This window comes from Lithobates pipiens, unplaced genomic scaffold (genome assembly GCF_037356315.1).
Source record: "Lithobates pipiens isolate NorthernLeopardFrog02 unplaced genomic scaffold, aLitPip1_a1.2 Scaffold_1, whole genome shotgun sequence".
NCBI lineage: Eukaryota > Metazoa > Chordata > Amphibia > Anura > Ranidae > Lithobates > Lithobates pipiens.
This window is the reverse complement of record NW_027507685.1, coordinates 185,882,069-185,904,112: the sequence shown is the minus strand read 5'-3', so window position 1 is coordinate 185,904,112 and position 22,044 is coordinate 185,882,069. Positions and strand designations below refer to the sequence as shown.

The window sequence follows — 22,044 nt, the reverse complement described above, 5'->3', positions numbered from 1 at the left end:
GCATATGGCAGCCCATTGAAGTGTATGGGTGGAACACATGTGGAAAAGCTTGTGAATCGATAAATAAAACATTGCGAGCGGCAACGCATGTTCTTGCTACGTTAAAAGGGGAATGGGACCTAAGGGAATATTCTCACTGTGAAAGATAACAAAAAGAAACTGACATTTCACACATTTTACAAACCTTACAGGGTTTATTTATGACTTTTGAGCAAATGTTGAGACATTCACAAAGCAAACTTTTTTTATACTTAGACCCCTAAGTATAAGAATGGAAGCGATGGGAAAACACATATCCAATTTTACTGTTAACACATTGGTGTGTATGTAGCCTAAATGTCTATTGCTTGCTGTGAAGTTACTTTAACCTTTTTTTGTCATTTTAGATGCATTTCGTGTTTTACAATACAAAGTATGGAGATATGACAACAGCCAAACAATACTCAGATGGTCTGTCAGTAGTTAGTGTACTTTTTGAAGTAAGTTGCATTATCTCTAAAGTAGCATTTGTTAGGAAACGGTAGACAGTTTTGTTTAAAGATTTGTAGTATGGATGCTTCCAATCCTTGATGCTGATGAAGATGGGACTTTTTGTTTTCCCCAAACCATACGCTAAACCCATCCTCTAGTCTACACCAATCCAAACAAATGCTTATATACTATTACCACTAATACAATGTTTATACCTTTATATTTTATGTGCCAACTTAACTTCTTATAGTGCAACGTGACAATAAAAAGTGCCATTAATTGTAAAATGCAATCAGAAAAGAATCACAGTTTTAAACTGTAGACATATAATATTTATCTCAAATGTCCATTGGCATTTAACATGTATGTTCAAAGTTCTCATGTGCTTGAACTCTCACCCGTGCTGAATAACCATGACTTTTCCCCACTTCTTGTGCCACCACCACCTTCTAAAATGGTGACTTACCAGAGTCCAGAAAAAGTTTTGCCTTTGGTTCATATAGGGATAACCACTCCACTATCCTGTCGTTCCTCTAGTTAGTTAGCCACTAGACGTTCCTTAATCCTCCTTGCCCAACATTGGTGTCTCATAAGAATTAAATATTTATGGAAAAAATAAACCGCGCTGGGAAAAATAGTGAAAAAACAAACTAACAATGTGTGATATAGGCAGCAGCAATAAATGCGATATGGCACTCAACAACAATACAAAAATACAGAAAGCTGCGCCAACCCTCTAATTAATTATATAACAAAAATTAGATATTAAATTATGTGAATAATTAATAAATTGATACGATCAAAAAACACCTCAAGTGCATAAAAATCACGAAAGTGCATAAAAATGATAATACAAAAAAAATCCAATCATAAAAAGTTCATATGTAGGTCCATATAATAAACATTTATGTTCTTAAATGGCAGCACCCCAGTGGATCAACACACTCTGAAAGCGCACGAAGTGCCCGTCACCATATAGTGAATGCGCTTACCAGAGAGTATATAAATTGGAGCGTTGTATATAATCGGTAGGTCACACCAAAGTTATCCTCCTTTCAGTGGGTCAGCTTTCCGTCTCACAACAGTACTTCCCAGACAGTGATATATTCCGTGGTCTCAATAAGGAACTCAGTGGTCCATAGGAAAGAAAGGAACCAACATGGCATAATATCGTAGAGACAATTTATTAAAAATAAAAATAAAAGGTAGCACACTTACATTTAGGTCGAAAAATTACAGCGTATAAGAACAACATAAAAAGCCGGCCGGACGGGCTCCTGTTTGCCGGCCGGCTTTTTATGTTGTTCTTATACGCTGTAATTTTTCGACCTAAATGTAAGTGTGCTACCTTTTTATTTTTAATAAATTGTCTCTACGATATTATGCCATGTTGGTTCCTTTCTTTCCTGTGGACCACTGAGTTCCTTATTGAGACCACGGAATATATCACTGTCTGGGAAGTACTGTTGTGAGACGGAAAGCTGACCCACTGAAAGGAGGATAACTTTGGTGTGACCTACCGATTATATACAACGCTCCAATTTATATACTCTCTGGTAAGCGCATTCACTATACGGTGACGGGCACTTAGTGCGCTTTCAGAGTGTGTTGATCCACTGGGGTGCTGCCATTTAAGAACATAAATGTTTATTATATGGACCTACATATGAACTTTTTATGATTGGATTTTTTTTGTATTATCATTTTTATGCACTTTCGTGATTTTTATGCACTTGAGGTGTTTTTTGATCGTATTAATTATTCACATAATTTAATATCTAATTTTTGTTATATAATTAATTAGAGGGTTGGCGCAGCTTTCTGTATTTTTGAATTAAATATTTATCATTGCGCAGTATTTTTATAAAAGAGATTTATTTGTAGCCAGTAAAAACGCATAAACAATGCTCACTCACAATTTATAGTGCCTTAGACCGACACTGAGTCTATCCAGCGTTCTGTTATGGGGCTCTGTTGCGCCACTTCGGTCCTTATTCTCGGCTTGCACTCCAAGTCTAGTTTTGGTTCGGGTTAGTGACCGGAAGTGATGTCCGTAATTACACAGTTACACTATTTGAATACATCCCTACCTATACAGGGTATAGGACAGGGATATGCAATTAGCGGACCTCCAGATTTTGCAAAACTACAAGTCCCATCGTGCCTCTGCCTCTGGGTGTCATACTTGTGGCTGACAGAGTCTTGCTATGCCTCATGGGACTTGTAGTTCGGCAACAGCTGGAGGTCCACTAATTGCATATCCCTGGTATAGGATATCCTAACTGCAGCAGACCAACTTAGTAAATATATATTTTTTATTTATATTACTACTGTGTCAGTGACACTTTCACATCCTCTACACCAGCCTTTTTAAATCCTTTTTTGAGTCACGGGCCCGTTTATGAATCTGAGGAAATCTATGGACCCCCTGCCCAGAAATATTCACATAAACACAACTTTGCACGCAATGAATATATGTATTTAGAAAGAAAACAAGCACCAGTGACTCCTGTGATTGAGACATGCTTCCATAAGTAAAGAAGTATCCCTTTACAAGTCCAAATCCAAACAAATTTGCTTCACTCTTATTGTGTAAAGTGTTAATCCACCAAAAGATGCCACCTCTCTAACGTGCTTCACCACTCCAGGAGGATAAAACACTCAATAATAACAGCAATAACACAAGGTTTTGCCTCTCGTATTTAAAGTAAGGCATAAAACGCTTTTACCATATAGATGTCATCAGGTAAAACCAGAATCCACATGAGCTTCTCCTTATCTCCTCAGTCACATATGTCCCTGGAATGGTTATATAGAAAAACATGTGCTCCAGTAGTAAAGTATGTTTGAAAACCATGTGATTTTTATTAAAATCCTACTGACAATAAAAAAAAAAAAAAAAAAAACATGAAGACCGCTTATCATATACAACACTGTGAACATCTCTCTGTTCAACTAACTACAGCTGCTCGGACGATTCTCCGTTCCGGCCAGGCACAGTACAGATATCACTTCAGGTCTCCGCTCTGGCCACACACGCTCTTATACGTTTCACCACATCTGACTTTATCGAGGTTATGGAAAACCGGAACACCTCTATGGCTTATATCCACTTCCTTAACTTACCTGAAATTTGATTGTCTCCTACAAATATGACATACACAAAGTTTTGAATACTTAAACAATCTAAAGAAAAAACTCACTGCAAAAAAAGTAATGGCTACTTATTATCAAAAATCAAATGCAATCATTTGCCGCAAATGAAACAATTTCAACTCTGCTCAAATCTACTACTACTAATACTACTACAAAATCAGAATTAGTCATTGCTATTATAAAGTGGCACAAGATGGTGGTTGTGCAGAAAAATAAAAATGCTAAATGTGGGGGAAACCATTGGTTGGGAAAAAGGGCCGGACTGTATAGTAAATGTATTTTTTTTGTTTATCTGATCCTCACAAACCCCCTGAAACCCATCTATGGACCGCTTAGGGGTACACGGACCCCAGGTTAAGAACCCCTACCTTAGAGGAACCCTTGAAACACTTGGGGCATGAGGAACCCATGCTACAACCAAGTCATTGGGGGTCATTAGAAAAATGCATCTAACATTGGTGATCAGTGAAAAGACTGCCCCCCCTTACAGTTGTGGTCAGAATGCCACTCAAACAGACATCTAAAAAGATCAATGGTGTTATGCCTTTGTGTTTGCCAGGTGGCATTGACCCTGTAAATATTCATATGCACCCTCAGATGGAAGGTCAGTTAGCCATAGCTCAAGGAGCCACTAGCAACCTCTGGAGAAACCCTAGAGTACCACAGAACCCTGTTTAAGAATGGTTGCTCCACACCCTGCCCCACCGTACATTGCCCACACCTTCTGATTCATTTTGAATGCTAACATACTTCTGGTGTCTTGTATTCAGACCATCATAAAAGATTTTTTTTTATTAAAGCTTGGATCAACAAATGAAGCTCTTGTCCCTTTAATTGATGCTCTCCCTTACGTGGCCTACAAAGGTAAGCTCCTCTTCCTTTAGAAATATATTGGTACACCATAAAATGTATTAAAAAAAGTTATAAAATGTCTTTGTTTTATCTTTTCACTTAGATATGTATTTTTGATTGGATTTTTCAAAAGAACTGTATATATTTGTAGCAATAGGTATTTTAATTGATGAATATTACCCTCACTGTATATATTGTCCATACTCTAACCTGCATACCTTCACCATGGCGTTTTACATAGTGGGGGGAGATTTTCTAAAACTGGTGCACACAGAATCTGGTGCAGCTGTGCATATTAACCAATCGGTTTCTAACTTCAGCTTGTTCAATTAAGCTTTTTCAATTAAGCCCCCTTCACATCGGCGCAATATGACATGCCAAATTGCAGGCTATTTTCGGCAACGGCACTGTCCCTATTGGTGTAATGCCGACTTTGTGGTGCCACACAGATTTCCAAAAGTAGTTCCCGCACTACTTTTGGTGACTTTGGGGGCAATTTCAATAGACATCTGTGCATGAACCCGCACAGATGTCTTTCAAATTGCCCCCGAACTCGATGTCTTTCAAATTGCCCCCGAACTCGCACTGAAATACGGGTTTAAAATCATGCAAGTTCAGCTGAACTCGCACAATTTCAAACCCACGTTAAGTGTGAACGTACCCTCAAACCTGGAAGCTGATTGGTTATTATGCACAGCTGCACCAGATTCTGTGTGCACCAGTTTTATTAAACCTCCCCCAGTGTGTAACAACAATGTTGGACTGGGGTACTTGGGTCCAAAGAAATTATAGCGACATGCCATACTCAGTCAGATGTGGGTAATAGGTTTTGTAAATTGCATGGTGTGGCTTGCTGGATGTAGCCATGATTTAATGATTGTGGTATATTCTAAGTTAGCATAGTAAAACGGGCAATTTGGGAAAACAATAGATCAGAATAGTTTTTGTTTTTCAGTAATAAGATCATCTACATGCATCCCTATTACTGCCCCAATATTCCAAGGGACTAATTACCTTCAATGAAATGCAAGACACCCATGTCCAAACCATGAACTCGGAAATTTTCAGGCAATGTAGGCAATTTTAGACCAATCTAAGACCAAAAAGTAATTGGGTATCTATACAAGATATTCAGAAATCTATCAGCATCTGCTCACTTATGCATAGATTTAGGTGAATTGAAGTGCTGCATTCACTATTCTTGAAATAGCCCCTTTGAAGAAGGATTTTTACAGCATGGACATTGCTGTCCTAATATGGAGCTGAAAAAAAAAAATGAAATTAAATCCAAAAGCAAACATTTTATTATATTGCAGTCGACCAATTCTTAGATGTGATGGCTGCATTTGCTCTCTTTTTTAGGGCACTTTCACGCTGAGGTGCTGGGGCTTTACAACCGCTAGCGGGTTGCTTTTAACCCCCGCTTTTATGCGGAAAAGGGTTTAAAGCGCCGGCAAAGCTGCTTTTCCGGGGCTGCCCATTGATTTCACTCAGCAGGGGCGCTTTAGGAGCACTCTATACACCGCTCCTAAAGCGCCTCAAAGATGCTGCTTGCAGGACTTTTGTTTAGCGTCCTACCAGCGCACCAAATCAGTGTGAAAACCCGAGGGCTTTCACACTGGAGTGACAGGAGAGGCGCTTTACTAGCGTTTAGCGTTCTAGCGCCTGTAAAGCGCCTCAGTGTGTAAGTAGCCTTGGTCTTTCTTTCCATTATTTTCACTAGATGCTTCAGCCAGTAAGTCTCATTTTTAAAAAGAACAAGCTCTTTTGCAGATGTAGCAGTTACAGGGATGAGACAAACCATTTACCACTAATAAGGGTACTTACAATAGTCCAATTTTATTTATTCATGTAAAACCCTTATCCCAAAAGGAAAAAAACTGTTTGCTGTAAAGGCTTACAAAGTGTGAGCTGGAGTCCAGCTTCAATTAGTGTATCTAAAGCCTAGTACACATTATTAGAAAATTGGATGCCAATATCCATATTAAGAACAATCATTCAATTTTCTGTTCGTTAGTATACTTCAAGAAAAAATTTCAGCCACTACATCTAATGTAGGGTACAAACTATAAGAAAAATCGGGCGAACGAGCATCTGATTTTCCTTGTTGATTCACAGCAAATCGGAACTCGTATTAAAATGAAAATTCTCATACGAGAAAAGCTTTTTTTTGTCGTTGTTGTTTATGGTTTCTGATCATGCGCAGTCTTTCATCTCTGATTTTTCTTATACAAAAAATCGTACAAAAAATGTTTGTTCTGTTCCCATACGAGAGTTTGTCCCTGTTGGGAATTTTCTTACGAAAAGTCTGAATCAGCTGTCAAAAGTTGTGTAAACACTATAATCGCACGTAAGTTCTTTGGATGAAAATTGTCGGCCGATTTTCTTATAGTGTGTACGATTCTTAAAAGAGAAGTATGGTGTTTTTTTTTCCTGCTAATCATACTTACTACGGTGGATGGAGCATCAGACTAATGCTGCAGCTGTCCCCCGGCATCTCTGCACTGAGAACCGAGCCATCGAATATCACTGATGGCTCAGTTCTCACTCCTTCCGAAGCGGAGAGATGCTGACTGTCAGTTAGCATCTCTCCTGCTCTGCTTCTCCATGCTCATTGGAGCACTGAGCTGTGGCTCGCTGAGACTGCCATCAATAAAGGCAGCTGGCGGATCCAGACTTCGGACTCGGGATGACGCGGTGCCTCGACTGATAGCAGTGACGTCAGTGGAGAGCAGACTTCAGAGCGCGCTCTACTGAAAACGGGTCACAGGAGTGCAAAACGAATTGCACTCCTGTGACACATAGGAGAAACCCAGCCTAAAAATCTCAGGCTGGACTTCTCCTTTAATGATTGATAAGCTGCAATATATAATAATTTTGGTTTTGGGTTAATACCATTCAAACACTTATACACATGGTCAGACTTTCCGACAGAAAATGTGCGATCGGATCTTGTTGTCGGAAAATGCGATCATGTGTGGGCTTCATCTGACTTTTTCCATCGGAATTTCCGACACGCAAAGTTTGAGAGCTGGATCTAAAATTTTCCGACTACAAAATCCGATTGTTTAAATTCCGATCGCGTGTAGACAATTCCGACGGACAAAGTGCCACGCATGCTCAGAATAAATTACGAGACAAAGGTTATTGGCTACTGGCTCATTTATAGTCCCGTCGTACGTGTTCTATGTCACAGCGTTCTGAACGATCGGATTTTCTGACAACTTTGTGCGACCGTGTGTATGCAAGACAAGTTTGGGCCAAAATCCGACCGAAAAAATCTGACGGATTTTGTTGTCGGAATGTCCGACCGTGTGTACAGGAATAGGAAGGAGGGAGCACCCACAGTGCCACATCCGTAATGTATCAAGGGAAAACAAAGAAGATACCAAATAGATATCAACAGGTCGGACTTTTAAGGCATGGAAGCAAATAGGAAAGTAGAAAAAAATATTTATTTTATTGAAAAATACAATATCATAACACTGTTCAAAACAATATAAAAATCATATGAAATGATATAATTTGTACATTGAGCCCTTGTGTGTCACGTCTACGTGTTTTGCCGTAAAGGCTTCCTCAGGACACCGAAAAAGGTTCAAAGACGTAGCAAGAGAAAACAACAATAAATCTCACTATCTGAAATTAGATATATCAGAGTTAAAATTCAAAAACAAAGCATATATACATAAACTTTGCATTGTATGTCACATTTAAAAAGCATGTGCTCAACTATCCAGAACGCAGGGAGGCAAGCATAATTACAGGGCATTACTGTCCGCATAACATCTTTATAAGGCGGCAAAGTGGCTCACTTGTGCTGGATCACGTACCTCACTGTGCACTGCATGTGGTTGCGGGGCGCTAGCACAGCAGTATGTTTTATGTTGTTACAGTAAAATGGAGCAACTGGAAATATCCAATATCTAAAAAAATGAGGGGAAGACAAGAGAAAAAAGTAAAAAAGCAGCCCTGGCCTGCACTATTTTTATTTTAAAGAGTGGTCTGTGTAATACTGTTTTATTTATCTAATGTTTTTATATTTATTTTCCAGGACAGTCAACCTCAATTAACTTTAACCTTCGCAAAATTCTGCCTTACCAAACATCTGGGTATTACACATACCAAGGATCGCTCACAACTCCTCCTTGCTCTGAAGTTGTGACGTGGCATATCGTAGCACAAATTCAACAGCTAGACCAATTACAGGTAACCTAACCAACAAAACCATGCACTGCCCCATAGGATACACCCACATTTTGGATGCTGAGATAAAAAGTTGAATACTAAAAAAACATACCTAATGAGTGGTAAATCGTCCATTGGCTAACATTAGCCCCCCACATTTTTCCACATTTAGTTATGTTCATATCCATTTTCCCCAACATCTCATTTATCATCTTTTAAAATGATTGCAAAGGCATAACCATATTTTTTTAAGGAACAAACAAGTCATACTTACCTGCTCTGTGCATTCTATTGCACAGAGCAGCCCTGAACCTCCTTTTCTGGGGTCCCTTGCTGGCAGCCCAGGCTCCTCCTCTTTTTCATAAGCCACCATAGTAAGACGCTTGATGATTCACAGGTAAGTATTTAGGGGGCTTAAGGGGGTGATGAGAATGCTGGGACATTTTTTATCCTAATGCAGGGAGAATGTCTTAAGGTAAAAATGTATTGGCTTTAAAACTACTTTAATGTGAACCAGTAGCGGCTGGTGATCAATATTTGGGGGTTGGGGGTGTGGTAACCCAACAAAAGCAGCTGTTCCCCCCCCCCCCCCCCGTGCGAGAGACAGACAGGGTAATGCAAGAATGCTGTGATTCTCTCCCCTCAACGCAGGAGACGGACAGGAGTGGCGTGGATCCTGGCTGCAGCTCCTCGCCCCCCGGGGCCATCACTTCTCCTCCAGCCCGGAAGGAAGCGGGTCCTGACTGAGACCCAATTGGCCAGGAGTCTTAAGACTCCCTGGTCAATCGGGTCTCGGGAACTGCTTCTTGATTGGCTGTGAGGAGAATCAGAAAGACAATAGCAAGTGGGTGGGCTTGGGGCGCAGTGCTCTGCGACCCAAGGCCACCCTATTTTTGAAGCCCTAATCGTGCTTAAAAAAAACCAAAAAAAATTGAAATTCATGTGTCTGTCGCCCCGCATGTAGTTTAGGGGCCGGATGCTTCGACAGGGGGGCGGCACTTGTGCACCCCATATGGAGGGGCCGCCACTGATGAGAATAGTCCTCTGTAACACCTACCAAATTTTTACCAGGCGCACGTCACGTACGACATGACATTAGCAAATTTAAAATTAATTGTATTCAAATGGCAAATGATTTTTTCCAGTGATTCAGCAATACTTCTCTGATGTGACCTGTCATGCTCAGTCTTAGGCCTCGTTCACAGGGGCATGTGTTTTATAGGACATTTCTAAACACTAAGTGGTCCATTATAAAAAATTCACTGTATAAATGCCTTAAACATTTGCATAGCCATCATGAATAAACACTGTATTGTGTATAATATTTTTTCCTTGTGGTCACCCTCAGCTCCATCTAGTGGCCATATTACAGTATTTTCCTGAAATATACTACAATCAGGAAATACTGCATAATGGCCATTGGATGGAGCGGACAACCATAGGAAAATTAACATAATAAATACAATATGAATGTTTAGGACATTTTTTTTATAAAGATATATAAATGCATGTAATAATTTGAAATGATATAATAAGCACTATGCATTTACATTCCCACTCTCAATGCATGTGGACTGGTATCACACTGCACGCCCGCCACTCCTTTGCTAAAGGGATACCATCTTGTATACTGGAGTGTGGTTATTACAGAGAGGGGCCAAGCTGTGTTTTTTGCTCAATTTTTTTCAGTAAAAAAAACATGTAGCTGATCCTGTTTTAAAAACAAGTGTTCATCCCTTTCCATAACCTAAAAAATCCACAACTTGAAAGAAAAGAAAATATACATTCCCCACTTCAAACTAGAGAATGGTTTTGAATATTGTGCAAGATGGAAAATGGCTGAATGTTGAGCAAAATTTTGAAAAAACATCTACATTTCTTGAGTGATAAATATCATTATTAGTACAGTAAAGCTCTTTTCCATTGAAGAACAGATGTTGGGAAAATCCTGTTTTAACATGGGTAAATCTTGTTTGAAAATGGGCGAAAACTACTACAAGAAACAGAGACTGTAGAAAATCGAATACTGGTGAAAAAATGAGTGTCGTTGAATGATGATGGGGAAAGATGTGTCCACTCCGATGGGACATGTCAAGAAACCCTAGTGTTTTTTGACTGATTATGTGGTGTATTCCTTCTATAGTGTAAGGGGCAGTATTGGGGCTACATTTGCTTAGGGTCCACCCTTGTGAAAAAAACAAAAAATAAAATAAAAAAAAGTATTTAAAAAAAATGTATCAAAATTCATACCTGGCACTTTATCCTTTACTCCCACAGTATGCCGCAATCACAAGTTCACTTTACTCTACTACGATTGATGAAATACTAGCCGTGAAAATGGAGGACAACTTTAGACCAGTCCAGCCATATAATGGAAGAAGTGTGTACAGATATTAGCGGGGAGCTCGATTGGATTCATGTACAAGAAGCTTTATTATTATGGATTCCTTATTACCTAAATAAATCTCCCTTACTGCAAGAATAAGCTTTGATTTCTTTCTTTAGTGTGTATCCACCATTACATTTACCACATCAGAACCTGTCCACAACTGACCTTTTCCTAAATTACCCATGTATGAGCTAAAAAGTGGCTTTTAGACCATCTGGCACTTACCCCATCAATGGCGCGGGTAGTGCTTCCCTTTGGGTAACAAACAAACTCAAGGATAAATCGAGGAAAAAAAACAAGCTTTACTTACCACCAGTCCACAGACAAGCAATTAACCTGTCTAACAATATGCGTTAAAAAGAGGGGTTTAGTCTGCACACATTTGTGCTTCCCTTCGGGCAATTGGCGGTGGATTCTCCTGTGTCCCCTCAGGCCGTGCGTCTCTTCCCTCCTCTTAGGCCAATAGGATCACTTCTCCTTTTGGCCAATCAGGAAACGGGTCTCAAGACAAAACAAGATATTAATTCGCTATTGTCACACAACTGGATGGGCTCAGGTGCAGTGCTCTGCCCCCTGAGCCCACCCTTTTTTTGAAGCCTATTAGAGCCTCAGGCTCTAATCACGTGCTTAAAAAAAAAAAGCCCATTCAAATCCATGCGCTCAGCACCCTGCATGTACATTAGGGGGCCAGACGCATGGATAGCGGACAGCACCCCTGCACCCTGCATTACAGGCCGCCACTGATTCACCTCTTGTGTGGGTCACAAGTACAGGGCAAATGAATATTAAGATCCCCTAAACACTTCAAAGTTACTCCATACTGTGATCTACATTTTATGGCCCATTTACAAAATGCAGGCTACAGTGTCTGCACTACATCACTGCTTATCTTAACACAGTACAGAGAACCCTGTAATTGATTTTTTTTTTACATTTATTAATTGTATTTGTGCACTATGCTCATTTGTGAACACACAGCCGTGTAGTGATGAACCAATCTGCCTGGGTTCGGCAAATCTCATCCCAAAACTGGTGAATACAATCCTTTTGAAGGCTGTGGGGAGCAGATCTTGTTCCATTTTGGGCATTGGGCATTTGGGCATAGATTAACAAAAAGGCATGGGAATTGGGCACTGTCATAAGCAACATGTAACAAAGCAAAACAAAAAAAAAAAAATGATTAATACAGTTAAAAAAGGGTTATTTAACTATGGTTTTGAGAGGGACAATCCTTTGTTACATGCTTGGGGGTGGAGCCTTTAAGCTGTATGTGGTGTTATAGAACCGTATGATTTCAATGGACAGCCTTGGTAACAACTGTAAGCTGGCATCATATATTGTGTATGAGTAATTGAGTAATTGATTTTTTATCTTTTTACGCTCAGTTACATGAAGAAGCAAGACCCCGGTCTGATTTATTTGAAAAGAAAAAAGCAGGTAGTTTCAGTGATTTTGGCTGTGATAACCTGCTTTTACATCTAACAGTATTTGACCTATATTGACTGAAGTAGCAGCCAATAACATACCGTATCTCAGAGCTATAGGAAGATATCCTCTTTAAAAAATAAAATAAAATTGTAAATACCTTTAACTTATTTCTCAGGAGTCATTGTACAATGTTAGATTTAGCCAGTCCCAAGTCTGTCCTCATTAACCACTTTCAGACCGGACCATTTTGCTGGTAAATGACCAGAGGTCTTTTTACACTTTGGCACTGCGCTGCTTTAACTGGTAATTGCGCGGTCATGCAATGTTGTACCCAAACAAAATTTGCGTCCTTTTCTTCCCACAAATAGAGCTTTCTTTTGATGGTATTTGATTGCCTCTGCGATTTTTATTTTTTGCGATATAAACGTAAAAAGACCGCAAATTTTGAAAAAAAATGATATTTTCTACTTTTTGTTATTAGAAAAATCCAATAAACTCAATTTTAGTCATACATTTAGGCCAAAATGTATTCAGCCACATGTCTTTGGTAAAAAAAAAGTCAATAATTGTATATTTATTGGTTTGCGCAAAAGTTGTCACATCTACAAACTAAGGTACGTTTTCTGGAATTTACGCAGCTTTTAGTTTACGACTGCCTATCTCATTTCTTGAGGTGCTAAAATGGCAGGGCAGTACAAAACCCCCCCAAATGACCCCATTTTGGAAAGTAGACCCCCTAAGGAAATTGATAAGAGGCATGTTGAGCCCATTGAATATTTTATTTTTTTGCCTCAAGCGATTGAATAATGACAAAAAAAAATTTTTTTTTTTTTTTTTACACAAAGTTGTCACTAAATGATATATTGCTCACACATGCTATGGGCATATGTGAAATGACACCCCAAAATAAATTCTGCTGCTTCTCCTGAGTACGGGGATACCACATATGTGGGACTTTTTGGGAGCCTAGCCGCGTACGGGGCCCCGAAAACCAAGCACCGCCTTCAGGCTTTCTAAGGGCGTAAATTTTTGAGTTCACTTCTCACTAGTGATGGCCGAACGGTTCGCCCGGCGGTCGTTTCGCGGCGAATTTCCGACTTTCGCCGTCCGCGGGTTCGAACGCCTTTTTCCGTCGTTCGCCCCGGCGGACTTACGTGTTTAATGTATACAAGAACTTTAACCTTTCGTGACACGTTTATCATGTGTTACAGGACAACCAATTGAGACATGACAGCTCATGGACACTTGGACATTCCCCCTAACCTATAAATACACCCGATCCGGTGGCCATTTTACATTCTTTCTTCTGTCACTATAGGGAAAGGATCCTGTGTGGAGTAGGGACAGAGAAAACGCTAGCTATTTGGTACACAAAAGTTCTTTTCAGGACTGGTATAGGTGTTAGGTCAGCAGCCTGAGTTTCTTTTGTCAGTTTAGATAAAGGGACAGAGCGCTGTATGCTGCTATTTTAGGGACAGCTCAGCCAGATTAGTCTTTCTTCATCATCATCATCATCATCATCATTAGCTGTTACTATCAGGTCCACAAAAGAGCTGTTCCAGCTAATCGTTCCAGCCTACTCTTTTTTGCCAATTTGTATAGGGACAGGCAGGAAGCAGTGTGTCAGGCAGTGAGGATAATTTTAAAGACTTGCTGTTACTATTAGTTCCACAAAGGTTCTTTTCAGGACTGGTATCAGTGGTACGGTAATAGGCTTGTACACGTATAATATTCTTTCTTCCAAATATAGAAAGAATATTATACTTGACTGCTGCCCTTCTGCTGCAGTCTGCTAATCATTCACAACTCACTTGTTCCACAAAGCTCTTTATCAGGACTGGTAACTTGGTCTGTCTAGGGTGCTACGGTACATAGGCTTGGGTGCGGTACAGTCTGCTGTTCTGTAAGGACCGCTATCGGTCCACAATACATAGGGTTGCCGTGCACTACTGCTGACCGCTGCCCTATACTGCAGCAGTCCTTCAGCGGTATAGGGACTGACGCACAGTCTGCTAAACACTAATACACAACCTGCTTGGTCCACAAAAGTTCTTATAAGGACTGGTAACTTGGTATAGGGTGCTACGGTACATAGGCCTGAGTGCAGTACAGTCTGCTGTTCTGTAAGGACCGCTATCGGTCCACAATACATAGGGTTGCCGTGCACTACTGCTGACCGCTGCCCTATACTGCAGCAGTCCTTCATTGGTATAGGGACTGACGTACAGTCTGCTAATCACTAACACACAACCTGCTTGGTCCACAAAAGTTCTTATAAGGACTGGTAACTTGGTATAGGGTGCTACGGTACATAGGCCTGAGTGCAGTACAGTCTGCTGTTCTGTAAGGACCGCTATCGGTCCACAATAGATAGGGTTGACGTGCACCACTGCTGACCGCTCACCTATACTGCAGCAGTCCTTCAGCGGTATAGGGACTGACGTACAGTCTGCTAATCACTAACACACAACCTGCTTGTTCCACAAAAGTTCTTATAAGGACTGGTAACTTGGTATAGGGTGCTACGGTACATAGGCCTGAGTGCGTTACAGTCTGCTGTTCTGTAAGGACCGCTATCGGTCCACAATACATAGGGTTGCCGTGCACTACTGCTGACCGCTGCCCTATACTGCAGCAGTCCTTCATTGGTATAGGGACTGACGTACAGTCTGCTAATCACTAACACACAACCTGCTTGGTCCACAAAAGTTCTTATAAGGACTGGTAACTTGGTATAGGGTGCTACGGTACATAGGCCTGAGTGCGTTACAGTCTGCTGTTCTGTAAGGACCGCTATCGGTCCACAATACATAGGGTTGCCGTGCACTACTGCTGACCGCTGCCCTATACTGCAGCAGTCCTTCAGCGGTATAGGGACTGACGTACAGTCTGCTAAACACTAATACACAACCTGCTTGGTCCACAAAAGTTCTTATAAGGACTGGTAACTTGGTATAGGGTGCTACGGTACATAGGCTTGAGTGCGGTACAGTCTGCTGTTCTGTAAGGACCGCTATCGGTCCACAATAGATAGGGTTGACGTGCACCACTGCTGACCGCTCACCTATACTGCAGCAGTCCTTCAGCGGTATAGGGACTGACGTACAGTCTGCTAATCACTAACACACAACCTGCTTGTTCCACAAAAGTTCTTATAAGGACTGGTAACTTGGTATAGGGTGCTACGGTACATAGGCCTGAGTGCGTTACAGTCTGCTGTTCTGTAAGGACCGCTATCGGTCCACAATACATAGGGTTGCCGTGCACTACTGCTGACCGCTGCCCTATACTGCAGCAGTCCTTCATTGGTATAGGGACTGACGTACAGTCTGCTAATCACTAACACACAACCTGCTTGGTCCACAAAAGTTCTTATAAGGACTGGTAACTTGGTATAGGGTGCTACGGTACATAGGCCTGAGTGCGTTACAGTCTGCTGTTCTGTAAGGACCGCTATCGGTCCACAATACATAGGGTTGCCGTGCACTACTGCTGACCGCTGCCCTATACTGCAGCAGTCCTTCAGCGGTATAGGGACTGACGTACAGTCTGCTAAACACTAATACACAACCTGCTTGGTCCACAAAAGTTCTTATAAGGACTGGTAACTTGGTATAGGGTGCTACGGTACATAGGCTTGAGTGCGGTACAGTCTGCTGTTCTGTAAGGACCGCTATCGGTCCACAATAGATAGGGTTGACGTGCACCACTGCTGACCGCTCACCTATACTGCAGCAGTCCTTCAGCGGTATAGGGACTGACGTACAGTCTGCTAATCACTAACACACAACCTGCTTGTTCCACAAAAGTTCTTATAAGGACTGGTAACTTGGTATAGGGTGCTACGGTACATAGGCTTGAGTGCGGTACAGTCTGCTGTTCTGTAAGGACCGCTATCGGTCCACAATAGATAGGGTTGACGTGCACCACTGCTGACCGCTGCCCTATACTGCAGCAGTCCTTCAGCGGTATAGGGACTGACGTACAGTCTGCTAATCACTAACACACAACCTGCTTGTTCCACAAAAGTTCTTATAAGGACTGGTAACTTGGTATAGGGTGCTACGGTACATAGGCTTGAGTGCGGTACAGTCTGCTGTTCTGTAAGGACCGCTATCGGTCCACAATAGATAGGGTTGACGTGCACCACTGCTGACCGCTGCCCTATACTGCAGCAGTCCTTCAGCGGTATAGGGACTGACGTACAGTCTGCTAAACACTAATACACAACCTGCTTGGTCCACAAAAGTTCTTATAAGGACTGGTAACTTGGTATAGGGTGCTACGGTACATAGGCTTGAGTGCGGTACAGTCTGCTGTTCTGTAAGGACCGCTATCGGTCCACAATAGATAGGGTTGACGTGCACCACTGCTGACCGCTGCCCTATACTGCAGCAGTCCTTCAGCGGTATAGGGACTGACGTACAGTCTGCTAAACACTAATACACAACCTGCTTGGTCCACAAAAGTTCTTATAAGGACTGGTAACTTGGTATAGGGTGCTACGGTACATAGGCTTGAGTGCGGTACAGTCTGCTGTTCTGTAAGGACCGCTATCGGTCCACAATAGATAGGGTTGACGTGCACCACTGCTGACCGCTGCCCTATACTGCAGCAGTCCTTCAGCGGTATAGGGACTGACGTACAGTCTGCTAAACACTAATACACAACCTGCTTGGTCCACAAAAGTTCTTATAAGGACTGGTAACTTGGTATAGGGTGCTACGGTACATAGGCTTGAGTGCGGTACAGTCTGCTGTTCTGTAAGGACCGCTATAGGTCCACAATAGATAGGGTTGACGTGCACCACTGCTGACCGCTCACCTATACTGCAGCAGTCCTTCAGCGGTATAGGGACTAAGAGTTTTGTCACAGGGTCATTTAAAAAATGACATGCAGAGGAAGAGGCAGGCCCTTCCGCAGGGGTGGTAGGGGTAGGGCAGGAGCAACAGGCTTGAGCCAAAGTGGGAAGTTGCAGAAGGTGCGTTCAATTACTTTAAAGGATGCACCAGACTTGGTTGAGTGGCTCGCTCAGCCTTACTCTTCTGCACCCTCCTCATCCTCTCGATCTGCACCCTCTTCTTCACTCTCTGCTATGTGCACCCCCAAAGACACTACCACCAACAACACGACCACCACCACCACCACCACATACCTTCCGCTTGAGTCACTGGAATTATTTTCCGATCCATATCAAGAGGACATTTCTGATGCGCAGCCACTCTTGGTATTGGATCAGGAAGAGGAGGTAGCAACAAGCGCTACTCAGCAGTCTGACGCCAGTACCCAGATCAGCCCAAGGAGGAGGTTGGTCCCCGGTGTTGCTGCCTACTCTACTTATAGCGGTGGGGAAGGTGACGTTGATGATGACGTGTCTAGTGATGTCACGTGGGTGCCCACAAGAGAGGAAGAGGAGGGGAGTTCAGAGGGAGATATGGACCAGCAGATAGGGAGGAGAAGCAGCAATGACTTACATTGCACAGCAGGGACAAAGCAGACTGCAAATGTATCAGGAGCGAGTCATCGACCATGTACGGTCACATCTGGCGCTCCCAGGACACCGGCACATGGCTCCGCAGTGTGGGCTTTTTTTAACGTGTCCGCTGCTGACAATAGCGTTGCCATCTGCAATCTTTGCAGTCAACGCGTTAGTCGCGGTAAGCCCAATACTCACCTAGGGACGACCGCCTTAAGAAGGCACATGAGCAGCCATCACCGAGCCCAGTGGGAGCAACGGAACACACAAAGCCACACTGCAGGCTCTCACCGTCCAGCCTCGTCTTCTACTTCTCCTTCTCCTCTCTCCTCACAATTGTCCTCCACTCCACCTTCCATCACGCCAAGCTCACATTTTTCTGCAAAAAGGCAGGCTTCCGTGGGCCTAATGTTTGAGCGTAAAAAAATGATGACGCCGGATAACCCTCTTGCCCAACGGTTGGCGGCTGGCTTGTCAGAACTCATAGCCCGCCAACTACTGCCATATAAACTGGTGGACTCGGAGGCCTTTCGCAAATTTGTGGCCATTGGAACACCACAATGGAAGGTCCCAGGAAGGAAGTATTTCTCAGAGAAGGGCATCCCAGAGCTATATGGCCATGTTCAGCGGCAAGTGAATGTATCTCTGGCACACAGTGTCGGTGCCAAGATACATCTGACCACAGACACGTGGTCTAGCAAACACGGGCAGGGAAGGTATATCAGTTTTACTGCCCACTGGGTGAACCTTCTGACGGCCGTCAAGCATGTAACCCGTGGCACCCGTGTAGATTTGGTTTTACCGCCACGGATTGCATGCAGGCCTGACTCTTCTTCTCCTCCTCCTACTCCATCCTCCTCCCTCTCCTCCTCAGCTGCCTCCTCCTTTTCCGCTGCTAGCGTCTCTTCCACTGCACCGCCCAAGCTCCCCAGAACCTATTCCACATGCCAGGTGAGACGTTGCCATGCCGTGCTGCGTCTGTTGTGCCTGGAAGCAAAGAGCCACACTGGCCCGGCACTCCTTTCAGCTTTGCGTTCACAGGCAGATGAGTGGCTAACACCGCTCAATTTGACAGTTGGTAAAGTGGTGTGTGACAACGGTGCCAATCTGCTTAGCGCATTGAAACAGGGCAAAATCACGCACGTGCCGTGCATGGCACACGTCTTAAACTTGGTCGTGCAGCGATTCCTTGTCAAATACCCTGGGGTCCAGGACATCTTGCGGCAGGCAAGGAAAATCTCGGCCCATTTCAGAAGATCTTACACGGCCATGGCTCGCCTTGCTGACATTCAGCGGCGACACCATCTGCCGGTCAGACGTCTTATTTGCGATTGCCCGACGCGATGGAACTCAACCTTCTATATGCTTGATAGGCTGCTCCAGCAGAAACGTGCAGTTAACGTCTACCTGTATGAACTCTGCGAAAGAAACGGTTCTGGGGAGCTGGGTTTTTTTTCACCGCGCCAGTGGCTGCTCATGCGCGACACATGCAGACTTCTGCGGCCATTTGAGGAGATCACCAAACTGGTCAGTCGCAGCCATGGCGCCATCAGTGACATGGTACCTTATGCCTTCTTTCTGGAGCGTGCATTGCGTCGTGTCATTGATCAGGCTGTGGAGGAGCAGGAGCGGGAAGATGAGGAAGTCGCAATGCTGGATGAATTCCCAGGGGGGGCTACTCTATCTGAGACAAGTCAACAACAGGAGTCTGATGAGGAGTCAGAGGAGGATGGTGCCGGGGCGGATGAGCAGGAGCAAGAAGAGCATGCTTTAAACCTTTCTGGGATCCCTGTTGTGCGAGGATGGGGAGAGGAGAATGAAGAGGACGACATTATCCTGGATGATGAGCAGGAGCCAGGCCACCACACCGCTTCCACTTTAGTGCAAATGGGGGCCTTCATGCTCCAGTGTTTTAATAGGGACCCCCGTATAAAAAGCATGAGGGTCAAGGACCAGTACTGGGTGGCAACGTACTTAGACCCCCGGTACAAACACAAAATGGCGGAAATGTTACCGCCGTCGCAGAGGGCTGTCAGAATGCAGCACTTCCAGGCCTTGCTTCGAGAAATGCTGCATTCTGCTTTTGCGTGCGCTGGCAGAGGAGCAATTCCCACTCCCAGAGAAGGATTTGCGGGTACCAATCCAACAGCGCCTGCAAGAAGAGGCCGGTTTGAAGATGTGTTGGTGACTTCGGATATGAGGTCATTCTTTCAGCCGACCCATCGACAGGTGTCATCCGGATCCAGCATCAGGGAACGCCTAGACCGTCAGGTGTCCGACTACATTGGGTTAACGGCCGATGTGGACGCTCTGAGGAGTGATGAACCCCTAGACTACTGGGTGGGCAGGCTTGACCTCTGGCCAGAGCTTGCCCAATTTGCAATCGAACTGTTGGCTTGCCCCTCATCCAGTGTCCTGTCCGAAAGGACGTTCAGCGCAGCAGGGGGGATTGTGACCGATAAGCGTACTCGCCTAGCTCACCACAGTGTTAACTACCTCACATTTCTAAAAATGAATGAGGCATGGATCTCGGAGGAATTCAACACATGTGATCAGTAGACCATGTATATGTCTATAAACAATTTTTGGAATCAAGCACACAGACCTTCTTAATTCATTTGGCTCACTTCCCTGACCCAAAAAAGCACACCGTACTATATGCCCCTACCCTCCTCTTTGAAGAGGTTGAGCGGTGTCATATTTCTACTGGGGCTGCTTATTATGAGGGGTTCCCACCATCCCTGTGCTGTGCTGACTTCCTCCTGGGTGTTCTTATTATGAGGGGCTCCCACCATCCCTGTGCTGTGCTGACTTCCTCCTGGGGGTTCTTATTATGAGGGGATCACACCATCCCTGTGCTGTGCTGACTTCCTCCTGGGGCTGCTTACGGTGCTGCTGTCAGCGCTGTATGTCACGGAGCTGCTGTCAGCGCTGTATGTCACGGAGCTGCTGTCAGCGCTGTATGTCACGGAGCTGCTGTCAGCGCTGTATGTCACGGAGCTGCTGTCAGCGCTGTATGTCACGGAGCTGCTGTCAGCGCTGTATGTCACGGAGCTGCTGTCAGCGCTGTATGTCACGGAGCTGCTGTCAGCGCTGTATGTCACGGAGCTGCTGTCAGCGCTGTATGTCACGGAGCTGCTGTCAGCGCTGTATGTCACGGAGCTGCTGTCAGCGCTGTATGTCACGGAGCTGCTGTCAGCGCTGTATGTCACGGAGCTGCTGTCAGCGCTGTATGTCACGGTGCTGCTGTCAGCGCTGTATGTCACGGAGCTGCTGTCAGCGCTGTATGTCACGGAGCTGCTGTCAGTGCTGTATGTCACGGAGCTGCTGTCAGCGCTGTATGTCACGGAGCTGCTGTCAGCGCTGTATGTCACGGAGCTGCTGTCAGCGCTGTATGTCACGGTGCTGCTGTCAGCGCTGTATGTCACGGAGCTGCTGTCAGCGCTGTATGTCACGGAGCTGCTGTCAGCGCTGTATGTCACGGAGCTGCTGTCAGCGCTGTATGTCACGGAGCTGCTGTCAGCGCTGTATGTCACGGTGCTGATGTCAGTGCTCTGTATTACGGTGCTGCTGTCAGTGCTCTGTATCTCCTGCACCCTCTTGTTTGCCTACCCTGGTCCCTGACCTTCCCTCTCCTCCATTGCCTTCATTAGCTCCATAGTCCTGAATTGTCAGAACAATTTCCCAAATAAAAAAAAAATGCTTGTAGTTATCGATCCCAAATTCACCTCATACATGTATTATGCTATTGTCCAGGTGGTGGGACTACGTGCTACCCCCTAATAATTACCCCGTGGCCGCAAATTCGACCTAAAGGTTTGCGAAATTCGCCTCCCATTGAAGTCAATGGAGCCCGCGGCGAACGGTCGTTTTCGCGAACGTTTGTGTCCGTTCGCGTTTCGCGTTCGCGAAACGTCCCGTCGGAAGTTCGTCCATCACTACTTCTCACTACCTATTACAGTTTTGAAGGCCATAAAATGCCAAGATGGCACAAAACCCCCACAAATGACCCCATTTTAGAAAGTAGACACCCCAAGCTATTTGCTGAGAGGCATGTTGAGTTCATGGAATATTTTATATTTTG

The 22,044-nt window shown here is 43.9% G+C and overlaps 1 protein-coding gene across 2 annotated transcripts in view; it reads left to right on the top strand.

Annotated features, from left to right (window-relative positions):
- The window catches only part of LOC143980386 (carbonic anhydrase 12-like), a 95,440-nt gene extending 84,288 nt beyond the window's left edge, over positions 1-11,152 (top strand). For both annotated transcript variants that reach the window (XM_077479000.1, XM_077479001.1), the window contains exons 6-9: positions 387-479; positions 4,428-4,491; positions 8,534-8,688; positions 10,945-11,152. In XM_077479000.1, coding sequence (XP_077335126.1) covers positions 387-479; positions 4,428-4,491; positions 8,534-8,688; positions 10,945-11,064 — 432 coding nt within the window. In that variant the 3' untranslated portion in view covers positions 11,065-11,152. The remainder of the gene's footprint in view (positions 1-386; positions 480-4,427; positions 4,492-8,533; positions 8,689-10,944) is intronic.
- Positions 11,153-22,044: the final 10,892 nt, after the last annotated feature.